Source organism: Camelus dromedarius, chromosome 4 (genome assembly GCF_036321535.1).
Source record: "Camelus dromedarius isolate mCamDro1 chromosome 4, mCamDro1.pat, whole genome shotgun sequence".
NCBI lineage: Eukaryota > Metazoa > Chordata > Mammalia > Artiodactyla > Camelidae > Camelus > Camelus dromedarius.
This window is the reverse complement of record NC_087439.1, coordinates 5,319,132-5,346,743: the sequence shown is the minus strand read 5'-3', so window position 1 is coordinate 5,346,743 and position 27,612 is coordinate 5,319,132. Positions and strand designations below refer to the sequence as shown.

The window sequence follows — 27,612 nt, the reverse complement described above, 5'->3', positions numbered from 1 at the left end:
ATTTTTAAGACTTGACTTGTGTATATTTGAGTCATATCTATTCCCCCTGAAAATCATGTGGAAATATGGTTTTGTATGAAATATTTTAAGTGTGAAAGACTTATAGGTTTCACAGCCATTTACACTAGAATCACCTTCGTGAAATACAATTATTTCTGTAATATGAGAGGTATGAAAGGGAAGAATCAATGATAAATGATTTCTTCTCCCCCAGTGTAACTGTGACTCTGGAAATGTAGGATTACTTGGATGCCTGAAACTGAAAAAAGCTTTGGGTGATTTTTATTACAAAGTATAGTAACTGCTTGGGACAAGGCATTTGGCTTTCTTCTTTGGAGAGAAGCTGCTAGCCATGAGTAGATCTCTGGATGGAATTGTGTTAACTCTTAACTAATTTGTAGAGTTTGCCTGCTTCTGGAGGAGCGCAGTGGCGAGTGGAGAGATCAAATAAACACAGGTTTGCATGTCATACTCACTTCTCATTAGCTCTGTGACTTGGAGTAAGTTTTTTAACCCTTCCGTGCCACAACTTCCTCACATCGTTGACCACATTAGAGATACTATACTTAGAGCACCATGCTTGGCTATGACAGGAACCTCTAACGTGGTAACTTCTACTTTCAGAGTTAAGCAGTACGTAAGAAGATACTATAAATTTAATAATTTTTTAGTTCTTAGTAAACTGTCATTGATCATTTGTTTAACGTGCATCCCACCCCCAACCTGTTTCTTTTCTTTCCGGCAGGGTGAACTGGCCCATGACCGAGACGTGGTGGAGTATATCATGAATCAGCCAAACGTCGTTCCACGCATCAACTCTAGGATTTTGACCGCTGAGCGAGAATACCTGGATTTAACAGCAGCCAGTAAGGAGGATTTCAGAAACAACTTGGGGCTTTTTTGATTGGTCTTTTGGAATCTTTGCAGTTGTTGGATTGTAACATTCAGAAGATAACCCGAGATTGTGACTCAATTTTATGTTTAAGCTTTGCTCCTTGAGTTCATTATGTAAGTTTCTAAATTCAGAATGACTTCTCTCAAGTCATTCTGGGTAAATGTGTGTTAAACTCTGAAAGATAGTCAATGCCTTTTAAATACCAACTGAACTCAGGCCTTAGGTGATAACAAAGGACCTGGACTGTTGATATTCTTACAGTCCTAGAGCTCGTAAGCAGCTGTCTTCATCCTGATTTTGGAATCAGTCAGCAATAGTGTTGACAAATATCTCGGGCAGTTTTACTCTTGAGAACTTAAGAATCCCTTTTTAGAAAAATAAAGCTTCGGGGGAGACGGTATAGCTCAGTGGTGGAGTGCATGCCTACTGTGCATGAGGTCCTAGGTCCAATCTTCAGTACCTCCATTACAATAAAATAAATAAACCTAATTACTTCCCCACCCCACCTCCCCCCAAAAAGTTTAAAAAAAGTAAATTAAAAAAGTAAAGCTTCATTGAGAAATAGGGTACATGCCAAAAAACTCAACCTCTTAAAGTGTACAGTTGTCAAGTGTATGATTTTTAGTATATTCTCAGAGTTGTGCAGTCACCACACTAATTTTAGAACATTCTCATCTCCCCGAAAAGAAATGACGTACCCCATTAGTAGTCATTCTCCATTTCCCCCTTCTGTCCATTAGCAACTCCTAATTTAGTTTTCATTTCTATGGATTTTTCTATTCTGGGTATTTTCTATTCTGGTATTCTTGGAAGATTTGGGCGACTGGTTTCTTTCACTTAGCCTAAGATTTTTAAGGTTTATCCACATGGTAGCCCATCTCAGACCTTCATTCCTTTTTATGACGAATAAGTATTCCATTGTATAGAGAGGCCGCACTTTGCTTATCTGTTCCTCAGTTGATGGGTGTTTAGGTGGTTTCCACAAGAATACCTTTTTAAGAGGTTAAGCCCAGGTGCAATTTGTTCCTTTTGCTTCTCTTGGGACCCTGAGGCCACTTCAACAAACTGCTGGAGACAAAGCAGAGCTATCATCCCGTGCCCAGGAAATCTCACTGGGGAAGAAGGGACATGTGTGATGGTGAAGTCAAAACCAAGGGCGCTTGTTGTAACTGAATACACTAAATATATAGGTCTCTTTATGGTTGTTACCTTATTGCAACTGTCACTATTCTACTTGAAACTAAATTCCTTTTCTTTCAGGCAGAAGAAAATGCTTAAATGTAAGCAGAAGAACATGCACATATATGCTTTTATTTGAAAAAGAAAGTTGTAAGAAAGTGAGCTAAATTGTTTCTTCACAGCTAGATTTTAGCTTTTTGCCAGAAGTATTATTAGAGCAAGGCAAGCAGTATTCTGAGTCTTTGTCAGCTGTAAAGGGTTATCTTTGGAGGACTCGTGAATAAGGAACATAAAAATCGTTCTGTGTTTTTGGATGTCTTTCTCCACTGAGTGTTGTAGTAATCAGCAGTGAAACAACGCTAGTTCACAGTGGCCAGGATGCAGTTTGCTTGGTGAGCATTTTGGAACAATCAATGAAAGAGCTGCCAGCATCCTCCTAACTCAGTGGTCACGGCCCCACCACCTACACTGCTCTTGGCCTCTGCTATCCTGCAACTAAGTTCTAAGGCCTTGGTATTTCCTCCCCTCCTGCCCATGGTGTCATGGGCTGTGTCTGTCTTATTCACCAGGGCTTACCTTCACTAGACCAGTGACTGAACAGACAGGAGGCCCTCGCGGTGCTTTGTTGACTGAACGGGTAGACGGCTGAGTGGGTGGACAGGGGAATCGAGGGGAGGGCAGGCGGGCAGGCTGTGCTTGGAGGACCGTGCGAGAAGCATGGCATTTGTATTGGGGTGTCAGTAATGCGTGAGCCTGGGAAGGCTGCTGGAGAAAGTGGGTTTATGACACCATACTGGAGACCATCTTGTAGGTAGGAAGAAATGACCAGGTGTTTAGAGCAGGGGAATGACTTGATGAAACTGGGATTTCAATAAGAGGGGGAAATGGTTAATAAGAGCTTTGCCCTTGGGCACTAATTGGAGAAGATACGTATCTGAAAATGACCTTTCGTTTCTGTTAAGCTTAAAGATATGATATTTTGATAGACATGAAATAATAAGAGTTTTCATGTATTTTCTCTCTCATTCAACCCCCTTCCACCCCCAAATAGTTTAGGGAAGAGTTCACTGTGGGGACGGACTATGGAAGGAGAGATGAAGCTAAGTGGACCTCTATGAAGGATCATCCTCTAGTTGTAAAGTGAAAACAGTGGGAATAGAATCAACTTAAACCATGAAACTGACAAATACATATAATAGAGTGATGTGAGAGATGTGTATGTTTACATTTGTGTCTTAAAATGTGATCAGTGGGGTAGAGATCATGTTGTGAACTTGTTCAGTAAACATGAAACTTAATGTATTTCATTCATGCCTTAGAACATATTAGGTCAAATCAGATTATCCATTGAATATTAATATTAGATTGAATTTAGGCATATTAATTATAAATATTTTTTTTCAGATAACTTTTTTGTGGATGATTATGCTCGATTTTCTATCTTGGATTCCCAAGGCAAGACTGCTGCTATAGCCAATAGTATGAATTACCTGTCTAAGAAAGGTAACACATTTTAAGCTTATCTTGAATTCAACTTTTTTTTTCTTTTTAGTGTTTGCAAAAATTTTTAATTTTCAGTGTCTTTTGGGGGATTCCATAATTTTATTAATTATTTTGTATTATTATTTGAGTCTAGAAAGTATGTTTAAAATTTAATTTTTTATATATATTTGAAAATTCAGATAGCTTTATAAATTTTATTAGATAGTAAAGGCAAAAGAAAATTTTTTCATGGTTCCAATGAAAAAACAATTACAATGGAAAAATAGGTTAATGGATTGAATATTGGTTTGACTTGCCTCCTCAGTGACAACATTGGGTTAAATTTTGGAGGGATTTAGAAGATAAGCTTGGCTCGAAATCCTTGTGTTCATTTTTAAACTGATTTTTATGTAGCTATTTATTCAGATTAAAATTGTTTAAAATGATATCCTTTTAATGGCAGACAAATGCTCTTCCCCTCTGGTCACACTTACGACCATTTCAAAGCATGGACTGTCATTTAAGGCAGCTATTTTTATCCTCATTGTGGTCATCTCCTAGAGAGAACTTTCAGTTTCCCAGATACATGGAAGTACAGGCAATTGCTCCCTTTGGTTTCTCAAAGAAATTGGTTCTGAGGGGCACTGGAACAGTGCTAGAACTCCATGGGATAAAGGAGCAGAAAGAAGCATAGGTCATGTTGGGCAGTATTTAAAGTTTGACTTTTACAATAGGCATTAATTACAGAAATAACATTTACTTTTCTTCTACTCTTTCTCCTTCACTTTCATCCAGGAATGTCCTCCAAGGAAATCTATGGTGACTTTAAGCCTCAGAATGTTCTACTTCTTTTATTAATTACCTTAAGTGGTTTCAGGCACCTTTGTAATTCAAATTTATTGACACTATTGGCATGTTTCTGGAACCTGTGGGTAACAGATAACTTATCAATGCAGATAAATTTTGTGTAAATGTTTGCAAAGAATTATATTTCACAAAGTTACGAATGAATATGGCTAAAGCCTATATAATATGTTACCCACACATTCAAAGACTCTTTCTCATTTTACTCGCTAACAGATGCCCAAACCAAAATAGAATTAATAAGTGCATGTTCCTAGTTTGTAATTAAGCCACATGGAAGATTACCCTGCTTTCATTCTCGTATCAAGAGTTTCACTACTTTTGCTTTGTGTCTTTATTAAACTTGTTGTTTTCTTAATTTTTGCATGGTTTTCAGAAATTATTTGTATTCATAACAATGTTGAAACGTATGGTGTGCTTTTTCCTCCCAACTCAGTATGTTTTTGTTTTTCTACAGATGATTCTTTTATTAGGCCAGTAACTTTCTGGATTGTTGGGGATTTCGACAGCCCTTCGGGAAGGCAGTTACTGTATGATGCCATTAAACATCAGGCAAGTACCTACAGCTTTATTTTGTGCCTTTGAGGCTGCAGCTATCTTCGTGGGCATCTTTGTGCTGATGTTCTGCTCGGGAGGCTGGAGTCCTCCTTTTTTAGTGCTTGCAGGAAGGGAACATTGTTTTCTCAGAGGCCTGGCAGCTAGTAAGAAAACAGAGAATACCGCAATATCCTGACTTTATGGCAGGGAATAGGTTCTTTGAGAGGGAAAAATAATGAGCTCTTTGTCATAGACAAGTTTTGGTTGTGTGACTGTTGATGTTCTTGCTGCGGACATGCTGCAGAGATCGTGTTGTGTATTATATGGGAGAGACCGGGTTGTTACAGTAGAGAGGTCCCGATATGGGTGAAACACCATGGAGGCCCATTCGCGCGTCATAGCAGTAGGTGTAGACACGCAGCGGGATGCACATACAGGTGGTCTGAAAGCTATAGATAACTCTGTCTATGAAAAGCTGTGTACATGCGGCATATAAACCATAGAAGTGGGGTGAATATCAGTGGTGAACGGTTGAAAAGCAGTGGACTCTTCTAGAGATTGTCATTGTCAGAGAGTGAGACGTTACATTTCCTTTTCCTGAGCGGTTTCAGATTGGATCTCCATCCAATTTTCACACCCCTCCTGTGTCCCCTTGCCACCCTGTGTCTCAAGGAGACTTACTGAAATAGAGAAATTAACGATAGTTTCGGCTTCACTGAAGTGCCGAGTACCTTTCTTGTCTAAGGGAACAGACTAGATGGTGTGGTCAATTCAAAGTTATATCAGGGGTATTTCTAGCGAAGGATGATAGATGTGTGTGTAACACACTCCGACTCTAATCGGTAAATGCTCAAGTGGTCAAGTTGGAGAACTGGGAAGGAGATTTGAATTTTTAAAATATTTTAACTGAAGTGAAATATGGGTTCCAAAGAAGAGCACAAACTGTTGGATGTGCAGTGTCACAAAGTGAGCACACTCCTGTGACCACCACCCAGGTAAAGAAGTAGAGAATTAGCTAACTCCTGAAAGCACGTGCCTGTTGTGACCTCGTCACTCTCCCTCCCCTTGCCCTCCACGCACATCCGAGAATAGTTTGTCTATTTTTATTTTATTTAAATGGAATCTTATAATACGTACTTGTTTGTGTTTGGTTTCTTTACTCAACATCGAGACTTATCCATGATATTACATGTAGTGGTCGTTAGCTTTTTTTCACTGGGCAGTATTGAATCATCTGGCTGTACCCCAAAGTTTTGTTTGTTTAGTCTAGTTGATGGATAATTGGGTTGTTTCTAGTTTGGGGCTAGAAGAATGCTGCGGTGAATACTCTTGTGCATGTTTTTAGACGTGCATAAGTGTGAATTTCTGTCACTTACAGTCTTGATACAAACCCTTTTTTGCTTTTATGGGTCCCAGATATCTTCTCCCACATGGCTTCTCCCACCCAGGGAGACAATTTTTGCTAGCAATCTGGAGAGGCCATGTGAATGAAGAAGGGTTTGAGCAGAGACCTAAAGAATGCTGGGGACTTAAGGAAGTAACGATGCAGTGTAGATGGGGTTCACGTGCCAGTGTGAGGCGTGGCGTTTATTAGAGGAATACAAAATGTGTTGGGGAAATACAGGACTCGATGGTCTGTCATATGTGCTGTTTTTACAGGAATGGTTAGAAATGAAGTTGGAAAGGTAGGCTGGGGGCCAATTCACGTAGGGGTTTGAATGCCTGGTTTATAGCATTTTAATTGTATCCAGTGTGCAGAGAAAAACTACTGAAGACTTAGAGGGGAGTATTATTTGCTACTTAGGGAGTATGACTGATGTGAATGCTGCTTTTTGAATTCAACACATCTACCACGTAACTCTTATTTCCCATTTTGTAAATAGAAATCCAGTAACAATGTTAGAATAAGCATGATCAATAATCCCAGTGAAGATATAAGTTATGAGAAAACTCAGATCTCCAGGGCAATCTGGGCGGCTCTCCAAACGCAGACCTCCAACTATGCTAAGAACTTCATCACAAAAATGGCCAAGGAGGAGACGGCAGAGGCCCTGGCTGCTGGAGTGGATATCAGGGAGTTCTCCGTCGGGGTGAGTCTCTGTGCTGCCCAGGCTGCACGGGCTGCTGTGACCTGTTCGTCTTCCTAATCAGGATTTGTGATTTTTGTTCTGAGCTCAGAGAGTTTTTTTTTTCCTTAAGTTGGAAGCATCTTTCCAAGAAATAACAATTCTGCCGTATTCCCTTTATTACTTTTAAACTTACTGGGTTTCTAGATATGCTTTAAGAAGGTTTATGTATGCTTTAAGTCACAAAGCCATTGGTTTTGTATAGTTTTTAAAAGATAGACAATATTTGATTTGTTTGTAGAGCAAAAAAAAATTGCATATAGAGATTTAAGCCACTTACTGAGTTATGAGTTAGGGGCTTATGTGTTCTTTACACACACACACACACACACACACACATATAAATTTTATCGATGTATAGTTAGTTTACAATGTCATGTCAATTTCTGGTGTGAAGCATGATGCTTCAGTCATACACAAACATACATATATTCATTTTCATGAGGCTTATGTGTTCTTGATGTGTTTCCGAAATAAGCCCATGTTGATTGATTTGACTAAATGTTTTGTATTTTTAAAATTTCTTATAAAATGATGACTGTACTTGATGTTTCCATTAGAAAAAAAGGCTCTCACTTGAAATTAGCAAGATTTTAAAATGCAGAATAAAGGTGTCATGAACTATAGTTTGCCAATTGAACAGTCGCAGAAGGAACAGGAAAAGGGAATAAGCATTGCTCGATAAGTGGGAGGCTGGGGAAAATGGGAGAGTGGAGAATGGAGAGATAATGTGAATTATGGAAATTAGTTACTCTTTCTACTGAAAGAGCATTTTATGATTTATTCATATGGTTCTTCATTTTGATGATCTTAATAACAATTACTTTCCTAGGGCATGGATTTCAGTCTATTTAAAGAGGTCTTTGAGTCTTCCAAAATGGATTTCATTTTGTCTCATGCCATGTACTGCAGGGACGTTCTGAAGCTGAAGAAGGGACAGAGGGCAGTGATCAGCAACGGAAGGGTGAGAATTTTGTCCTAACAAGGTTGACTTCAGATTAGATCAGTGAACAGTCCTGGCAGCATTCTCCTCTGAAGCTAGTAAACACTTCCAGCAGAGCCACTCTTTTCCCGAAGGTGATTAGGGCTTCTCCAGTGTTGACAGTCCTTTCTGCTCCCTTGTTTCGAAGGGAGTTTGCTCATTTTGACATAAACGTCCTCATGTGACACCTTTCTCCTGTTTAACTTTGTCCTACCATGTGCAGGGGGTTAACAGTGTGGTGGCTCTCAGTAAGGCCTTTGACACACACAGTGTTCCTCCTGCATGGGACCCTGTGTAGGGTTTGTGCGTCTGTATGAACTGAACTGGGTTAGGCTGAGAATAACCCATAAGTATCTTCGGCCACTGAAATGAGACTGGCGGACACACCAGACTTTAAACTCTTAGCTCTTAGGGTAAAATCTCTGATATCTACCACTATGTTTCTATTTTGGCTTTGTTATTTATATTCAGTGAGAAGCGTGAGAAGCAATGAAAACAATACTGCTCTTTTCTTTGACCTCAGAGTTTGCTCACTGTAAAAATATTGCAAAGTATTCAAGTCTACGTACACTCTGTGTCGTTGGGGAATTAACTAGTGAATAACTGTGTGAGTCGACTGGGGTTTTGTTTTCACGTTTTTCACTGATGTGATTTAGTCATGAACATGTCTGGGGGCTCTGAGGTGATTTGGTTTATAGGATAATCTGAGGACAACAAAGGACTTCTCCACAGCTCACTGGTTGTCACACTGACCGCCCCCGCTCTTCCTTTCAGGTCATTGGGCCCCTGGCGGACAGTGAACTCTTTAATCAAGACGATTTCCACCTCCTGGAAAATATCATCTTAAAAACTTCAGGGCAGAAAATCAAATCTCATGTTCAACAGCTTCGGGTAGAAGAAGATGTGTAAGTTTTGCTGTCAGAGAAAACAGTCATGGGGGCTTTGTGAGCTGGGCTTTTTCTCATGCGGCCTTTTCTAAGATGTTTTATTTCCAGCTCTAAAATAATGTTCTTCAACTCAAGTGTTTGTTTATGCTTCTGTCGAAAAAAGTTGAATTTATTTTGTAGCCAGCTATTGAAAGAGCTGCATTAGTTCTCTCCATTTTTATTTTTATTTTTTTACTTTTGATTGTGGAAACTTTCAAACATATACATAAGTAGAAAGGTGGTTTGATTTATTTCTTTAGATTACGTATGTAAAGAAATACTTTCCCTTATTATTTCTTTAATTACCCTTTAGTTTTATTTTGTTTAGGAAAGGAAAGGCAAGCTTTGTTTTGTTTTTGTTTCTAATTGAAGTGTGGTTGATTTACAATGTTAGTTTCAGGTGCACAGCAAAGCAATTCAGTTGTACACATACATATATGTATTTTTTTCAGATTCTTTTTCATTGTATGTTATCACAAGAAATTGAATACAGTCCCCTGTGCTGTACAGTGGGTTCTTGTTGTAAGAAAGGCAGGTTGAATGCTTCTGTGCCTTTGTGTGCTAATATGGAGTAGGCAGTTGTTTCTCTTGCATCTTCCAAAGGTAATGATGAGTTGGTTATTGTTGGTTTTCTATTTTTACTTTAATTCTTTCAGTGTTATTATTAGCTTATATATTTCAATAAGTTGTTTCCCAATGGAAGAAAATTAATCATTTGGTCTGTGTATTTGCTGTACCCCTGGAGCGCAGAGTCTTACACACATGGGTTCTGCATTAAATATCAAATGAATGTGTCATTGGAGGGTATATTTTTATGATTAATTTTTGAGGAACCATTGTGCTTTTTTCCACAGAGGCTCTACCATCTTACTTTCCCATCAGTAATTCATAAGGGTTCTGATTTCTCCACATCCTCATCAACACTTATTATTTTGTTTGTTTTGTTCAGTAATACCCACTCTAATGGGCATGAAGTAATATCTCCTTGTGGTTTGATGTCTACTTCCCTAGTGATTAGTGATGTTGAGCATCTTTTCATGTGCGTAGTGACCATTTGTGTATCTATGGGGAAACGTCTGTGCAAGTCCTTTGCTCATTGTTACTTGTTTGCTCTGTTGTTGTTGCGTTGTCGGAGTTCATGACGTATTCTGGGTATGCATCCCCTGTAGCTGTATGGTGTGCAGATATTTTCTCCCACGCCATGGGTTGTCTTGACTCTCTTGATAGTGTCCTTCGAGGCATAGTTGGAGGATATAAAATTTTAAAGTTCTTCTGGTTTTTCCTTCATCTTTTTCATATACCATCTTGCTGAAGAATTCAAGATGCATGTCTTAATGAAGTGCTGACTCTGGTCACTGCCGGAGGAGTCCCTTTGCCAAGTTCTGTGTGAAGTGGGAAGGAATCTTTTCATCTCAGCCAAACAGGGGCTGCAGATAAAGCGGTTGCCTTCTCCCTCTGTGGTTCTCAGTGAAGCTCCGTTTTCGCCTGTGAAACACTTCCCTGATGAAGGCCGGGAGGTACCCCATGACTTGAAGCCACCTTGTTACAGGCATAGGCGTGGTGTGCTGTCCTTTGGACCACTCCCTCTCTCTGTGGAGGCTCTAGGGGAGCCCCTGGGGTCCCTGGGGGTTGATAATTGCCAGACTGTGCACAAAAGACGTGCCTTTTACCAGCCACAGATAGCTCTGGGTCTGTCCTGGGTGAATTTAGGGATACAAGGTAGGCGTGGGGCTGCCAAAAAACACTGATGCTAAAACTGTTGGTGTTCTCAGGATGACTTTGCCTGCCTAGGGTTTTCGTCATGCCGGGGCGGCTCCACCTTGCAGTGGCCCCTGGGACAGCCATGCACAACCCAGACCTGCAGCTGGCAGGCCGTTTCAGCTCTCGGAAGCTCAGCTGTGGGCTCTTTGGTCATGGTGTTCATCCTAGTCCACGTAACCAAATGCCCATTGACGTGTTTTGTGACAGTGTGGACACATCACAGGAAACCAATGGTCTGTTTTATATGTATTTCAGAGTTAGGTCTGAGAAGTGCCAGGAGAGGTAATTCAGTATAGTTGTTTGGTTCAAGGAGAGACTGTGTAGGCTTGATTCCAGTTCAGATATTTTCACAAGTGCTCTTTTAGCATTCTTAGAATTTAGTCCTCAGTTCCACAGTTCAGAGCATTTCTTTCAGTCCGTGGTTTAGTTCGAGATCTTCCTTGATTAGAAATCAACTTAGGAGGGGAGAGGACAGCAGAAACACTTTTTCTCCGTTGTTTACTGTGATGCTGATTGTAATAGTGAAATAGATGATGGTGTAGCCATAGATATAATAGCACGCAGTCACTGAAAATACTGATACACCCTTATATTTATTAACCAACAAAAGATGTTTATAATATATTTTTTACATGTTTATAATATATTAAAGGAAAAATCAGGTTACCAACTAATGTAATCCCACTTTTGTGTGTGTAGATATTTATGTATTTAAAAATATAGAGGAATAATGAACCAAAATGTCACCAGTACTTGTTTCTTGAAAATGCTGTTGTGTGTATCTCTATTGCCTCCTTATATTTTTTCCTGCATGTTTTTCCATGAATTACTACTCTGATGATCATAAAAAGTAATAAAGTTATTTAGAAGAGGGTGAGGGAGAATGTAAATAACACTGACAGTCTGTAATGGGCCAGACCGTGAGCGGTGCTTTATTTTATATGTTTAGTCAGTGTGGTACTTACAAGAGCACTGTGCAAAGTAGGCATTATCTCCCATTTCACATATGCAAGAATCAGCGCCTTCCCCGAGGCTGTAAAACGAATCAGTGACCAAATCTGTACTTTTTCCTCATGCCTGGTACAAAGTGTATACTTTCTCCACGCCAGCTTGTTAAGCTGATTATATTATGTTCAGCACCAATTAGAAGACCTTCAGTTACAGAGATGCTAAATTTTTACCAACGGTGCCTTTCAGGGCAAGTGACTTGGTAATGAAGGTGGACGCTCTCCTGTCAGCTCAGCCCAAAGGGGATGCGAGAATTGAGTACCAGTTTTTCGAAGACAGACACAGGTATAGAACCAATGTCAGATTTGTGCATATTTACCATGACTTCATCTCCTTTATTTTTCCGTATAAAGTGTGTATATCAGCTTTTACAGGAATGGAAAATTGGGCATGTGGTTTTTATATATATTTATATTCTTATGTAAAACTGGTATAAACAGATCTCAGTTGCATAAGAGTTGGCATTTATTTCTAAATAAGTCTGAAATAGTTCTGAATGCACCCATTAAGAAAACAGAAGACATTTAATGAAACAGATCAGTTGTGAGTTTCTGATATTCAAGAGTAAACACCTTGTTAGAGCATGTGTCTTTTTCACCTTTTATTGAAAACTGCTTTGTTTTCAATAAAATAAAAATAAGTATAGCATAATGAGGAAGTCTTTGTCTTCTGTTTTCCAGTTTTTTTTGTCTTGAAAATTTTCAGACCTTGAGAATAGTTGAAAGACTATCACGGTGACCTCTCAAATATCTTTAACTGGATTCACCAGTTGTTAACATTCTGCCACATTTATCCATGTGTGTTAGGTCATTATATATCGTCCCTAAACTCTTTGCCATGTGTCTCCTGAATACTAGGAGCATCTCAATACTAGTAGCAAAGCTCAGCACTTTAACCTTGATACAGTGGTATGTTCTTGCATAAAAAGTAGATTGATATCGAAACCACATTAATATATTGTTCAGAATAAGCAAAGGTAAGCAATGATTTCAACAATTAATTGGGAAAACTTGGGTGGATTTTTAAATCCGTTCCGGCTTATTTCTTTTTTAAATGGATCAGAGGCTCTTGCTCATCACCTAAACACAGTGGCTTTAGAAGGAGGCCATGTCACTGGAAACTGCACCTGGGAAGATGCACATTCTCCCCAGGAATCCTAGGAGGACAAATGGAAACCTCACCAACTGTCATTCTTCACTTATTAAGAACAGATAAAATCTGTAATAATGCTGACAAGATGTGGTGACGTTCATTTCTTGACCTTGTAAAATTGTTTAATTCTTCAGGAAATGTGGTTGACAGGACATATTAGCCACAAACATATTTGTATCTTATGACTCAGTAATCTCATATCTAGGACTTCATTCATGCTAAAGAAATTTCCAAGTATGAAAAAAACTGTGTGAAGTTCTTTACAGGTTAGAGGCTGTCTAAATGTGTAGCATTAAGGAATAGCTTCATAGAGGAGGGCATAGCTCAGTGGTAGAGCGCATGCTTAGCATGCACGAGGTCCTGGGTTCAATCCCCAGTGCCTCCTCTAAATAGAAATAAATAAATAAACCTAATGACCTTCCCCTCATAAAAAACAAATAAGCAAAAAGCAAAATAAAGCAGCAACATTTATAAATTTCAGAAAAAGGAATAGCTTCAGTAAACTGTGGCAGATTCACTTGGTAAATAGAAGATTCTTATTCAGGATATTTGACGTGTAACAACATGGAAAATCTTTATAATAAATCTCTAGAGGAAGGAATGAAATCGTTATAAAATTGCTGGTATTCTGTGGGTGCATGTGATCTTTATATAGGCATTTAAAACCTACCTCCCTCCCTCCCACAAAAAAGTATACAGTACTGGATGTCTATTATATCTCAGTAAAACTCAAAGAAAGAAAAAGAATGATTTACACAGGCATTTAAGGAGGACTGTGTAGAAATATGCCACAAAGTAGTTGAGATGGGATGGTAAGATTTTACAATTATTTATTTCCTTTTTCTCTCTTTTGCAAGTTTTTTGTAATGTTCTTATGTTCCTTTTATTATTTAAAAAAATCAATTTCTTCTCATAACCCTCTTGCCAAGAAATGAAAATTGGCATAATGTTCTGTAACTGTCATTGACAAGTATCAGAAGCGTTAGAGGGTTTTGCAAACTGTGAGGTAGACACAGTTACAGAGTTGACCACCATGTAGCCTTGTTTTAGATCTAAAGAGTTTTTTTTTTTAATTCTAAGAGGGCTGATTGGTTATGTTGGAATGGCCCCTTTCACCGTCTCCCTCAACTTTGTTTCCTGCTTTCCTCTAGATTAATGTTTTCTTTCTGATCTCTTGTAGTACAATTAAACTGAAACCAAAGGAAGGCGAGACGTACTTTGATGTCGTGGCCATCGTTGACCCTGTCACCAGAGAAGCACAGAGACTGGCCCCGTTGCTTTTGGTAGGGACATCTGCACAGGGTGTTCACGTCCTCATTATCTGAAGTGGGCACAAGCCCTGTGATTCTCTGAGGTTGTGTCTAAAGGGCATTGGAAATCTTGGGCAGAGCACATGTTCTCATAAAGAGTGGTAATGGCTCTGAAAACAACTGTATAACCTTAGAAAGTTGGTACAAGTTTGATTACCTTATGCAATTAAGAAAAAAGAATTATCTTAGAGCAAGATGCCTTTGCATTACATTTATTTATGCCATAATTTACATTGGCGAAGAAAAAAGGCAAATTCTATTTTATCATTTTTCTTCTTTATAACTAGCATTTTTGGTTGCATGTCCTTTAGGTATGTGTAAGATCTTGCAATTCTAAGCAAATTTAAAAGTGCTCTGCCAAAAATAGTTGCCTCAACTTTTTCTTTTTTTTTTTGAGTTGTATTTTAAAGTGAAGTTTTGTTCAAGTATAATCAGATAACCTTTTTTGTGGGCGTTTATATATTTTTTTCATACGATAGTATGTAAGCTGCACTGATGAACCTGGAAAACCTTCTTTGTGGAGATGGCTACCCATTGTCTGGCTCGCCTCCCCGTATCCACGGGGAGCAGGAATGTGCAGTAGCCTACTTCCCGTGTTTCTGCCCACGTGATATGTGTGTGCGATTTAGACTGTGCACCAGAGTTGTGATTTCCAGAGATTCAGCCAGTGCAGACTTCACAGCATTTATTGTCTTTGTATCCTTTGGTGGCGTATTAAGAAATGTTCTCTCTTACCTCAGTGAGAAGTGATAAAATTTCTGAAGAGAAAATGGGAATATTTTGTCTCAAATATCAGTCACTTTGCAGGAAAATTTTTATGTTTTTTCTTCTGGTTTATTTTAGGTTTTAACTCAGCTGATCAACATGAATCTAAGAGTGTTTATGAACTGCCAATCTAAACTTTCCGACATGCCTTTAAAAAGGTAACACAAGCTATTGAATCAGCAACTGGAAGAATTGCACTAAATCTGAAAGCTGAAATTGAATGTTAAGGATAAAGTGGGCTTATATCTGGACGTCATGTTTGAAAAAATCACTTTTTGAAGTTCAGTTTTGCTAAATTTTTGCTGCAGTCAAAAGTTCCAGGAACTTGGTGTGATCATGGGAGCATTTAGGTGGCATTAACCTAGGGTCCTTGCACCTGTAGTTTGCTTTTCTTTTGCTTTTTTACTTTCTATTTTTTTTTGTCAAAATTATATGATTCTCTAAAAACATTTGGATCAAATTTATGTAGTTAAAATGTGCCCTGATGCAGAAAGACACTTGTGTATATACTTTTTCTTCGAAGAGCAGTCATTTCTAAGTTGGAGTATCTGTATGTCACAGGAAGCTTGCTGAGGCTCATTTGCATGTATCTTGAAGAGGAAGGCAGGCTTAGCTGTATATTGTCTGAGCTGTGGGATGGTCATTTATGAAAAAAAGTTATTAAAAAAGCAGTTAATAGTAATAGTATAGCACATTTGGAGACAATGAGAAATTCCTAATTTGCAAATGTGCTGGGTTCTATAGGTTAGATTCTAAGTGAATTGAAACAGGGTTTGAAAGTAACAAAAGGGTTCTAGCTTTCAACATTGTCTTTGTATAGGGGAAATATTTAAATGATTAATGTCTTCAGGGCTTGCCTGAGAACTAAGTCACTGTTTTGGACTTTGATTTTGAGAGAGAGAGAAGGGAATTTTTCTCACCACAGGGAGGCAGGTGCCCAGGAAATGCTGGCGACCCCAGCAGCACCTCCCTACGCAGCACAGGGAGACATGACCTCCCCTCTCAGTCCCGTCCCTCTTGCTCTCCTCTTGATCCTCAGCAACTGCAGGAGGTACAGTTAGGTCAAGAGATAGTTTTGGAAACACTTTGCTCAATCCGGAAGGATGTGCTTCCAAATCTAGTTTTTCTTAAGCCAGTTATTTACCTATATGGATGCCTCTAAAAGCAAGGGCAGTGGTTGCATTAAAAAAATTAACATTTTCCTTTTCAATTTCAGCTTTTACCGTTATGTCTTGGAACCAGAGATTTCTTTTACTTCAGACAATAGCTTTGCTAAGGGTCCAATAGCCAAATTTTTGGATATGCCACAGTCTCCTCTGTTCACCCTGAATTTGAACACACCTGAGAGCTGGATGGTGGAGTCTGTCAGAACACCGTATGATCTTGATAATATTTATTTAGAAGAGGTAAGAATATCTTTGCTTCCAAGTGTCTAATCATGTGTAAAGCCTGTCGAAGGTGCTGGTGGTAGTCTCTGAACAGACCGGATCACAGCCTCAGTGGGCCTCTGAGAAATTAGTGTTCCAGTATAATTGTATTTTAAAAAAAATAACAGCTTCATTGAGATCTAATTCACATACCATAAAATTCACGCTTTTTAAATGTGCAGTTCAGTGGCTTTAGTATATTCACAGAGCTGTGCAGCCATCACCACTGTCTGATTTTAAAACGTTTTCATCAACCTAGGAGATACTCCACACCCATTAGTGATCACTCCCCACTCCCCCTCCCTGCTGGCAAACCACTCATTTACTTCTGTCTCTCCGGATTTGCCTGTTCTGACATTCATCTAAACAGTATTTCTGTGACTGGTGTCTTTCATTTTAATTATTTTCAAGTTTCATTTATGGTCTAGCATGTATTAGTACATTCATTCCTTTTTATTGCCAGAAAATAGTCCATTGTATGGATATACCACATTTTAATTATCCATTCATTGAAAGACATTTGGGTTGTTTCTACTTTTTTGGCTATTTTGAATAATGCTGCTGTGAGCATTTGTGTACAAGTTTTTGTAGACATTCTTTTATTTCCCCTGTGTATATCCTTAAGCATTGAATTGCTGAATTATATGGTAATTCTGTGTTTAACTTTTTGAGGGGTTGCTACGTTGTTTTCCAAGATGACTGCATCATTTTTCATTCCTGCCCTAATGACAAATGATGTTGAACACTTTTTCATGTGTTTATTGGCCATTTCTGTATCTTCCTTGGAGAAATATCTATTCATATACTTTGCCTATTTTAAAATTGGCTTGTCTTTTGATTGTTGACTGTAAGAGTTCATTATGTATTCTGGATACAAGTTCCTTATCAGATATATGCTTTACAAGCATTTTCTCCCATTTTGTAGGTTGTCTTTTCTTTTCTTTTCTTTTCTTTTTTTTTTTTTTGATGGTGTCCTCTGAAGCACAAAAGTCTGTAATCTTGATAAAGTCTAATTTGCCTATTTTTTCTTTTGTTGCTTGTGCTTATGGAGTTATAGCAAGAAACCATTGTTTAATCCCAGGTCACAAATATTTACTCCAGTGTTTTCTTCTAGGGCTTTTACAATTTTAAACTCTTACATTTAGGTGTTTGATTTATTCTGAGTTAATCTTTATGTATGGTGTGAAGTAGGGTTCCAGCTTTACTCTTTGCATGTGGATATCCAGTTGTCCCAGCACCATTTGGTTTAAACACTTGTTCTTTCCCTGTTGAATGGTCTTTGCACCTTTGTCAGAGATCAGTTAATGATAAATATGAAAGTTTAATTCTGGGCTGTCAGTTCTGTTCCATTGATCTATGTGTCTGTCCTTAGGGCAGTGCCACACCATCTTGTTTACTATAGTTTGTAGTAAGTTTTGTAGTTAGTAAATGTAAATTTTCCAATTTTATTCTTCTTTTTCAAGGTAGCTTTGCTATTCTGGGTTCTTTGCAGTTTGGAATCAGCTTGCTAATATCTGCAGGAAAGGCTGCTGGGATTTCGATAGGGATTGTGTTAAATCCCTAGATCAATTTGGAGAGTATTGCCATCCTAACTAGTAGTAAGTGTTGTGAACCATGAATACTGAAAGTCTTTCCATTTACATAGGTCTTTAATTTCTTTCAACAGTGTTTTGTAGTTCTTAGTCTACTAGCCTATACAAGATCTTGTCATCTGCAAATAGAGGTAGTTTTCACTTCTTTTCAGTCCAGATGGCTTTTATATTATTTTCTTGCCTAATTGGGAAAAATTGTAAACTATTGATACTATCTCTTGTTGTAGGTCTGTTTAGATTTTCTATTTATTCTGAGTCAGTTTTCAAAGTTTGTGTCTCTTAGGAATTTATCCGTTCCATCTAGGGTATCTAATTTGTTGGCATTTAGAGCATTTTCATGTAGTCTTTTTAATTTAAATTTAATGGTGATGTCTCCTTTCTCTTTGCTGGTTTCAGCAAATTGGCACTTCTGTCTTTTTTTCCTGGTCAGTCGAGCTAAAAGTTTGTCAATTTGTTGCTATTTGCAAAGAACCAGCTTTTGGTGTCATTGGTTTTTCTTTATTGTTTTTCCATTCTCTATATAATTTATTTCCATATGACTGTATTCTGAGTTTCTGAGGAAAATGATCCTTCTCCACTAATCTGTTTTCAAAGATAGTGAAGATGTCTCGTCCCTCACTCTATCCCGAGCTCTGAGTGTACTAGCAAAGGAATTAAGGGATGTGGTCTTTACTTCAAAGCTTACTTACAGTGCCTCAGAGCCTCCTTCCTTTTTAAGACATTTGTCTCTATGTCTGGTCACAATATCTCCAACAAAATTGAAGCCTGTTTTCTGGTTCTGTCTCCTTGGAAATTGAGAGACCGGGATCTTGAAGATTTAATAACCAAAGGACTTTGCAGCCCTCTTTTCATGAGGTTGAATAACTCCAGTTTCTTTAAGAAGGATCCCTTAGGTACTGAGTTGGTGGAGGAGGGAGAAAGAGAGAGAGAGAGAGAGAGCGTGTGTGTGCGTACATGCACACACTTGTCTTTCTCCACCCCGGTCCTGTACACCATACTTTTAACAAATAGGGAATCCAATTTTTGCCTTTGAGGATTTGTTGAAGGGATTATCACGTGGCCACAAAAAGCACTAAAGAACAGTGCAAAGAAGTAGAGAATCAAATGCAAAGTAGGTTTCTTCCGGATCTTCCAGAGTTTTTGCTGCTCTTTCTTAGGGTTCCTCCCGTTTCCCTGCATTCCGTCGACAACATAGAGCCCGAGACTTGTGAGCATATGGAGGTTTACCTCTTACCTCTAATTATTATGCTGTTGGAATTTAGTATTGCAGTAACATGTTAAGCTCCAAATAGTTCGTTGTGAGCATTATATAGGGTTATAAAATCAAGCCTGAACTAGTCTGGGATAGAAACTCTTTAATTAGCTAAGGCCAAGCTGCCCTAAGACCTTGCAATCATATTTTCTGCACAGAATTAGCAATAATTTAGGCAGCTGGTGTAGACCGTGAATGATTTCATGCCGTTATGGAGCCATCAAATACATCTTGGGCATTTACATTAAGAACAGCAATATTTTCAGCTGTATTTTCAAGGCCAGGATGAATTTGCACTTTTCCTGATCTTTCTCATTGTTTCTGTTTTCTCATATAGGCTAATCCTTGTAGGATTGTCTTATCTATCTTCTCCATTATTTATATTTTAGATCTGTTCATTCTTTAAAAAAAAACATTTAATCAATTAATTTTAATGGAGGTACTGGGGATTGAACCCACGACCTCGTACATGCTGAACACGTACTCTAACCACAGAGCTGTACCCTCCCCACCTTCTTACTGTTTTTCTGTGTCCCTTTTCCTGACTTTCCTGCCAACCCACCTGAATTTTTAAATTGTGTGCTATTAACTATCAGCACAATCAAGACGCAGCATTTCCCTTACCCCAGAGAGTTCTCTCATGCCCCTTTGAAGACAGTCCCCTCCTCCCCAGGCCCCAGGCATCAATTGATCTGCATTCTATCACTATAGTTTTGCCTTTTCTTAAATTTTCTGTAAATGTGATCATATGGTATATAGCCCTTTATGTCACTTTGCATAATGCATTGGAGATTCGTTCATGTTGGATGTCTCAGTAGTCTGTTTCTTGTTATTGCTGAGTAGTCTTTGAGTGATTTAATTTTTAATGGGATTTTTAAAAATAAAGTTTATTTATTTATTTTTTTGGTGGGGGAGATAACTAGATTTATTTAGTGTTTATTTATTCTTAGAGGTGGTGCTGGGGATTGAACCCATGACCACATGCACGCTAAGCATGCACTCTACCACTGTATACCCTCCCTAGCCCTGAGTGATTTAATTTTGATATTGCAGGTGGACAGCGTAGTGGCTGCTGAGTACGAGCTGGAGTACCTGTTACTGGAAGGGCACTGCTATGACATCACCACGGGCCAGCCCCCGCGAGGACTGCAGTTCACATTAGGAACTTCCGCGCAGCCAGTCATCGTGGATACTATTGTTATGGCCAATCTGGTAAAGTGTCGGTCCAGCAGGTGGCGATGCTGAGTCGTCCTGATTCAGCCACCACAGTTTGTGATGGAGCAGTTAGCAGTTAGTGCTCTGAGCCTGTGTGGGGTTAAAATTCCTGATTGACCGACTTTGGTCAATATACAAATCATCAGTTTAGCTAAACTTGTAGGTTGAAATTACACGACAACTTAAAATAAGAAAACATGCCAGAATATTCTGCTCTAACTGGACTGGCCCCTGAAAATGCATTGCTTTTGAGCTGACAGTATCTCTCTCTCTTTTTTTTTTTTGGTGGGGGTGGGGGAAGAGTTCAGCTTATTCACACTTCACACATTGGTTCTTCATTGAAGTACAGCTGAAGGGCAGGCTTCTTGACTCGATGGTCCTGTATTTTGCTAGTGTTTCTAATGCGTAGAGTTGACGAGTTGCATTGGGTTGTTAATTATCTTATTTAAAATAGAGGTGACTGATATATCAGAAAAAGAAATACCTATCCCTCAGAAGTAGCGTTTTGATGTTTCCAAGAGAATTGAAATATGTCTTTTCTACTTGTCGTATGTAGGGCTACTTCCAGTTAAAAGCCAACCCAGGAGCTTGGATTCTGAGACTAAGGAAAGGACGGTCTGAAGATATTTATAGAATCTACAGGTAGGATTAAGTGATGCAAGTACATTTTTTTCAGAATATCCTGCAAGACGAATCAGTTTGCATTAACTGCTACACTGACAGTTAGCCAGGCAATAAGAATCTAATTTGCAATTGTATGTGATGAAACAGTGCTTTTCCAGGAAATTAAATATGGAAGAATTGTCAGGGTATAATTGGATAATAAGCAGGTTGAATAGTAATAACACATATAGTCAAGTTGGATTCTTCAGTCATTCTTTTGTGCTAACAGAGTCCCAGAATCAAATCATTCTGTCACTGTGATAAAAAACCATGGGCAGATGAGAAATTGAGTCATTTCAAGACAGGAGAAAAGAGATGAACAGTCAGACTTTTCAACCCAGGATAGTATATTTCTTTACCGGGAGTGAGTTGGAGACTGACAGGACATGTAAGCTTTGGCCGTGGAAGTTTTGTGCAAGCCCTGTCTTTCCAGGGCTGTGTATGGAGATACTCCCAGAGCATTTGGTCAGGAGCCAGGTTTTTACCTTCAGGTTTGCTACAAATGACTGTTAATTCAAAAAAAATTTATACTGCCTTTTAAAAAAGCATGGTCTAAATTCTGCTTAACTCAATTTAAATTAGTTTGAAGCTGTGTGAGAAGACTTCGTGTCGGTGCATTTAGGGGATGATTCCCATTGTTGTTGATCTAAAACATCATTCTGTTGTGTCCTCACCTGAGCCTCATAGATTACCTGACACACATGAGAGCAATGTGATGTCTGCATATTTCCTATTTTATTAACGCCTTCAAAAAATAGTAGATTTTTTTCCAACCAGTGTTTTCCCCAAATACGGTTTTGTAGAATTTTAATATTGTCATTAAAAGCTTATCTGTTGTCTTTCTAAACCCTGTCCTGCTGTGTGTCCTTTTTCTGTCCACTCTTCTGTGGTGGCCAGAGCACACATGCCTCCTTTGCACCTAGCGGGCAAGGGCTTTCTTCCTCCAGTGCCTCTGAGATTCTGGGATGTTTCCTGCTCCCTCTCAGAATCTCACCTTTACCAGGTGACAGAGCAGCCAGGGAATTCATATTTTATCGTGGCTTTCTGTAGCTAACACCTTAAAAACTGGCAACTGAGAATTTTAGGCACTGCAGTTGGTTAGTAGGGAAATACTGTTTTTAATTTTTCCTCCTCGGCTCCGTCTGCTGGCAGATAGAGCTGATGGTAGTTCTTCCTCCAGACCGAGGGCAAGGCCTGGACTTGGCTGTATGGCTCCAGGAAGAAGGACAGAGCAGAGACCTTTACTGAACCAGAGCTCGAGCCACATTCTGCTCTTGTCAGTTACAGAGTTGGAGGGTTGCATATCCTGGGCGGTGGCCCGGGCCACGAGCACACCTTTGTTGAAGGCACTGCGCTCGGCTCAGGCCTCGGGAACACACGGTTCCTACACGTGAGCACATGCTTGTCAGCACCGGGGGCCTCTCCTTCTGTGGGAGAAACTCGAACTCAAGAAGAAAGCCCGGGCCGTGAGCCATGGGCACGCTCACCGTGTAAGGTGGAGATTGTGACAGCTGCTCCGTGCAGCTTGAAGGGGTTTTCTGCAGGTTGTGCGAAAACAGGCTGCTCAGAAAAATCTCCTTTGTGATAAAAATGATGGACAGATACGGCCGGTTGACGTCAGACCGCTTCTTGCATGTAGGCAACTGTGGTTTGTAATCTGTCTCTCACCTTCTTCCCGTTTTTCTCCCTCAGTCACGACGGCACAGATTCTCCACCAGACGCTGACGAAGTTGTTGTCGTCCTCAACAACTTCAAGAGCAAAATTATTAAAGTGAAGGTGAGTTTGGTATATTAAGGCAGCTGCTCTATTAGGGTTGGTAAAAGCAGCAATTTGGTATTTGGTGGCTATTATGTGAAAATTGGTATCTTGAAACCAGCCCCAAACTGTCAGAGGTGACGAAATGTGTTAACTCCAGAAATGCTGGAGTTAACTATTTTGGTTATGGTTTCACAGTATTTACCTATACCAAATCATCACCCTGTACACCTTACATTTACAGTGTTGTTTGTCAGTTATACCTCAGTAAAGCTGAGGAATAAAGAAAGAAACCAGCCCAAGACTTTAATTCACCACTGGAATTTTACTGTAGCATTTATAGGAATGCTGCTCGAAAGGCAAAATGTCTTCTGTAAATGTGAGTTTGTGACTTTCTTCAGCTGAGAGACTGCACCTTTTGGGTAATCTCAGTGAGCAATACAAGTCTCACTTTCCGTAAAATGTTTTCACAGATAACGTGTTGCTGGTATAGCCACAATTCACATTATTATTATGATTTTATTCTCAGAAAGTTGGAGAGAATGCCAATGAAAATTTCAACAGCAGTAATAAATGGTAGCCCTATTTAAGTTCTGCTTTCTGTTCTCAGAATTTTGAAGTTCTTAGTGCCTTAAATTCAAGGAAAAGATATTACGGAATAAATAATCATCACGCACAGTAAACTCAAAAGCAGGCCACATGTGGTTGAGCAGGAAAGCGACCCGTGTTGTAGAGAAGATTCAGCCCCTCTTTGTACTAGTGAGTCCTGTGGGCTGCACTCTTTCCCTGGGACTGGCTGTTAGCCTAGAGAATTGTGCTTCTGTTTTTACTCAGACTCTAAGGTTCTCTGCCCATTTTTCTCACTGCAAACAGTTGTTGTCTAATTAAAAGAGGCTGCTGTCTCCTCACTTAAGATTTTACTGTGATGTGACGAACATAGCTCTGTTGAGTACGTCTAGACCCTGAGTGGGCTGTGCCTGCTGGCTGGAGAACTAACTCCCTGTTGGGGCCAGTACTCCCCGTGTACGTCCAGGAGAAAGCAGTTTAATGCCTATGAAACCCAGTAGGAGGAGTGAGATTCCTCTTGTATGACTGATTGCAGGTTCAGAAGAAGGCGGACATGGTGAATGAAGACTTGCTGAGTGATGGAACCAATGAGAATGAGTCTGGGTTTTGGGACTCCTTCAAATGGTAAATCATAAAGAAGTACTATTTTTAAGGGAAAAATGAGATATAAGCACCTTCCCTTCCCTTCACCTGAATATAATAATCCTGTCTGGGCTTTTCAGATTCCGCTCTGTGCGGCCGACATCTTGCACTCGTACGTAGTGTAGCTGAGTGTGTCCCACTGACTGACTAGAGGTCGGTGTCCCCTCGTGGTGAGGTTACTTCTGTGCCATCCTTCTTGACACCAGTTGGATTTGCCTCTCTCTCCTTGGAGAGTTGAGTGCTAATTGCTCAGTTCACTTTCAGTCGTACGTTTTGCATTGTTCTGTGGACTAGCCCGTGTCCAGCAGCATCCCTCTCCTTGTCTGTCCCGTGGGCTGCTTTGCTGTCCTCGCGCCCTCTCCCAGGGCACGAGCGGATGCTCAGTGCCCGCGCCGTGGGGAGGAAGCAGGAGTGAGAAAGCACCATGTCCTGACCCCTCCCCTCAAAGGGCAGTGTGTCCTTTCCAGCATTTCACGGGTTCTTGTTTTACCTTTATTATTACAGGGGCTTCACAGGAGGACAGAAGGCGGAGGAAGTGAAACAAGACAAAGATGACATAATTAACATTTTCTCCGTTGCATCTGGTCATCTCTATGAAAGATTTCTTCGGTTAGTCATGCTGGTTATTTCAGGGCAGATGCATGAATTTGTCACAGCCTTCTTACTTAGGGAGGATGTGTTTTATGGGATTCTGCCCATTGTACTTCTGTGTATTTGAAGCACTCTGGATGGCGAATAGATTACTGTACATAATTGTGGTGGTTTTGATCTGGCCAGTCTCGTGGAGTGTCACTGTAGAGTAAATGCATCTGTGTGGATATCACACGGCTATAAATCTTTAATATCACTGTGCACACATGGTGAAGAATGGTGTTAATTGTCCACCAAGCATCGCTTAAACCAGAAATTAGGAGGTTGACGTGGAGAATAGAGATGGAACAGGGCCTGCCTTCTAAAGAGTCGTAGGATTTTAGAGCCAGCAGGGGTCTTAGTTCTTACAGACAGGCTGAGACTTGAGGGGCATGGGGGCGCATCTCACGTCACCCAGCAAGAGCCAAGGAGAGGCACAGGCTCAGGCTGGTTGTCTCAGCAGTCACCAGGGGAAGGCCCCCAGGAGCGCCTTGTGGGCAGTGGTCAGCAGGGCCCGGCTGTGCCTGAGAGGAGATTTCCTAACGCCAGGGTTCTTTTCCCTCTTAATTTTCTGCTACAAACCTGTATAGCGAATAGTCAAGTGTCATTTCACTCCTATTTAACCCTCATATTTTTAGGGAATCTCATCTAACCTAAAGAATAGCCATGTCAGGTGTTAGTGACAACTGAATTTAATTAAATTCCTTGACTTGAAATTTGTTTTTATTTTTTTTCAAAGTAGGAAATCCTGCCATTGTAACCACTCCCCGCCACCCTTACCTCCCCAGGCTCCCCTCCCCAGCGGGCATGGGCCGTGGGAGGCAGTGTGCTTACACGAGCTGCAGGTGGGCAGGGCTTCTTCTTGGAGGGATGGAGTCAGTTAAGCACAACCTCCATTATTCACTTGTACCATAATTAACGTATCAGTTCACGAAGCAGTTTAGTTAGAGAATTAAAACATGTGCCTTTATCAGCTAGGTATATTTCGATAGGTACAAAGTACTCTTCCCAGCCAGTGATAATCTGTAAGTGCGAAAGTGCAGCTTCCCATTTTCCACTACTAAGAGTCTCTCTCTGCCTGATTGAGCCATGAGTCACCTCTGCCATAAAGAGCACTGAGTGGTCTCGTGATTGATGGTGCTTGATTTTGTTGAGATTAAAAAGACTAGGGGTGGGAGGTGGGTATAGCTTAGTGGTAGAGCATGTGCTTAGCATGCACGAGGTCCAGGGGTCAATCCCCAGTCCCTCCATTAGAATAAATAAATAAATAAACCTAATTACCCCCCACATATATATTAGGTTTATTTATATTATATATAAATTTAAAAAAAGAAGATTTGGAAGATTGTTACTATTACTTCCTTTTGTTTGACAGCATAATGATGCTATCAGTGCTGAAGAATACCAAGACTCCTGTGAAATTCTGGTTCTTGAAGAATTATTTGTCCCCCACATTCAAGGTTTGTTCCTCAGGCTTTGAAAAGGAAAACGTTCTTATTAAGGAGATCTGTACAGTATAATATACTTTTTACTACTTCTATATTATCTGTGTAATTTAAAAAAATTTTTTTATTAAGTTACCCTGATTCAGTTGTATAATTCTGTGTTGATTATTCTTCCAGACTGGTCTGTTTTGGGGGAAATAGTTGTTATAAAACTGAACGCAAAATTATGACCTGTTTGAAGCTTGGATATCGTAAGAGGGGAGAGTCTGTATCTTTTGTTTTGATGAAGTCACATTCTCTTCCTCTGAGCATGCATGTCTGCATTTAATTGGAAAGCACAGTACTGGTTTCTAGTGAGCAGGATGATTAGTTCTATCGTGAACAACTCCCAGTGATCTAGGGAAGTAATGCTTCATCTGTGCAAAACAAGAACACACTTGCAAAGTTTCCTGCTTTATTTATATCAGTTAGTATATGTCATCTGAATTTATTTATTTGCATCTTTTTTGTTGTTGTTGTTCTATAGAATTTACTGAGCAACTTTTAATGCATTCAGTAATACCTCTCCTAGATAAGTAATTCACTTCTGGTCCCCTGAAATTACTTCTATTTAGAACCTGAAAGAGTTACTGCAACAAATTTGGTCAAAGTATTTGGGTTTGCCCTGGGTTAGACCTGGTGGGAAAAAAGGCTTAAAATCAGGTAAAAAAATGTTTTACTGAAATCAAGTTTAGACAGACGAACTTAAAAGTACATTTCCCTTAAACACACACACAGATGTAAATTAGTTACCTAAAAGCCTTCACTTGAAGATTTCTCTCATTTCATGTGGTGATTAGAAGCCATAAAAATGAAGATTTGATAAAAGTTTGTATGTGTTCTTTTGTATAGTCCAAGTGAGTCAGGGTGACATTTCTTTGTTCAGCTACTCGTGGTAAACGTCACTGGTGCTGTAATTCTGGTTGGTTGAGTTACTTATGAAGTTGTTTCTCTTAAGGTAAATGTTTAAAAAAAAAAAGTAAATGATTGTTGTTCCTTGTCTCAAAAAATAGGAGTTTATACCTTACATGGCAAACAAATACAATTTTCAGTATGAGCTTGTTCAGTACAAATGGCCCCGGTGGCTTCATCAACAGACGGAAAAACAGCGCATCATCTGGGGTTACAAGATCCTCTTCCTGGATGTGCTCTTCCCGCTTGTAGTGGACAAGTTCCTCTTCGTGGATGCCGATCAGGTAAGCTCTTAAAGGCCAGGTTTCAACGGCAAGTTGGTATTAAAGGCATTAGACTTCCTTTTCCCTTTTAAATGATTTTATTTTTACAGTTGTGGGAAAAATACATGCTTGCTTTACACGATTTAGACTATATGGTTTTGAAGAATGTATTTTACCTTATTTAAAATACATGCTCAATTTTACATTATTTAGAGTATTTTC

The 27,612-nt window shown here is 39.6% G+C and overlaps 1 protein-coding gene across 2 annotated transcripts in view; it reads left to right on the top strand.

Moving 5' to 3' along the window:
• Window positions 1-27,612, top strand: part of UGGT1 (UDP-glucose glycoprotein glucosyltransferase 1) — a 106,282-nt gene that overhangs the window by 62,666 nt on the left and 16,004 nt on the right. Inside the window, exons 19-36 of one of the 2 annotated variants that reach the window (XM_031451183.2) lie at window positions 746-866; window positions 3,479-3,577; window positions 4,352-4,375; window positions 4,878-4,972; window positions 6,841-7,047; window positions 7,916-8,047; window positions 8,840-8,970; window positions 11,950-12,045; window positions 14,093-14,195; window positions 15,066-15,145; window positions 16,204-16,393; window positions 20,312-20,470; window positions 21,030-21,115; window positions 22,829-22,913; window positions 23,995-24,083; window positions 24,606-24,710; window positions 26,107-26,191; window positions 27,229-27,411. In XM_031451183.2, the coding sequence (XP_031307043.2) occupies window positions 746-866; window positions 3,479-3,577; window positions 4,352-4,375; window positions 4,878-4,972; window positions 6,841-7,047; window positions 7,916-8,047; window positions 8,840-8,970; window positions 11,950-12,045; window positions 14,093-14,195; window positions 15,066-15,145; window positions 16,204-16,393; window positions 20,312-20,470; window positions 21,030-21,115; window positions 22,829-22,913; window positions 23,995-24,083; window positions 24,606-24,710; window positions 26,107-26,191; window positions 27,229-27,411 (2,070 nt within the window). The remainder of the gene's footprint in view (window positions 1-745; window positions 867-3,478; window positions 3,578-4,351; window positions 4,376-4,877; window positions 4,973-6,840; window positions 7,048-7,915; window positions 8,048-8,839; window positions 8,971-11,949; window positions 12,046-14,092; window positions 14,196-15,065; window positions 15,146-16,203; window positions 16,394-20,311; window positions 20,471-21,029; window positions 21,116-22,828; window positions 22,914-23,994; window positions 24,084-24,605; window positions 24,711-26,106; window positions 26,192-27,228; window positions 27,412-27,612) is intronic. The other variant, XM_031451185.2, reaches the window with a different exon arrangement.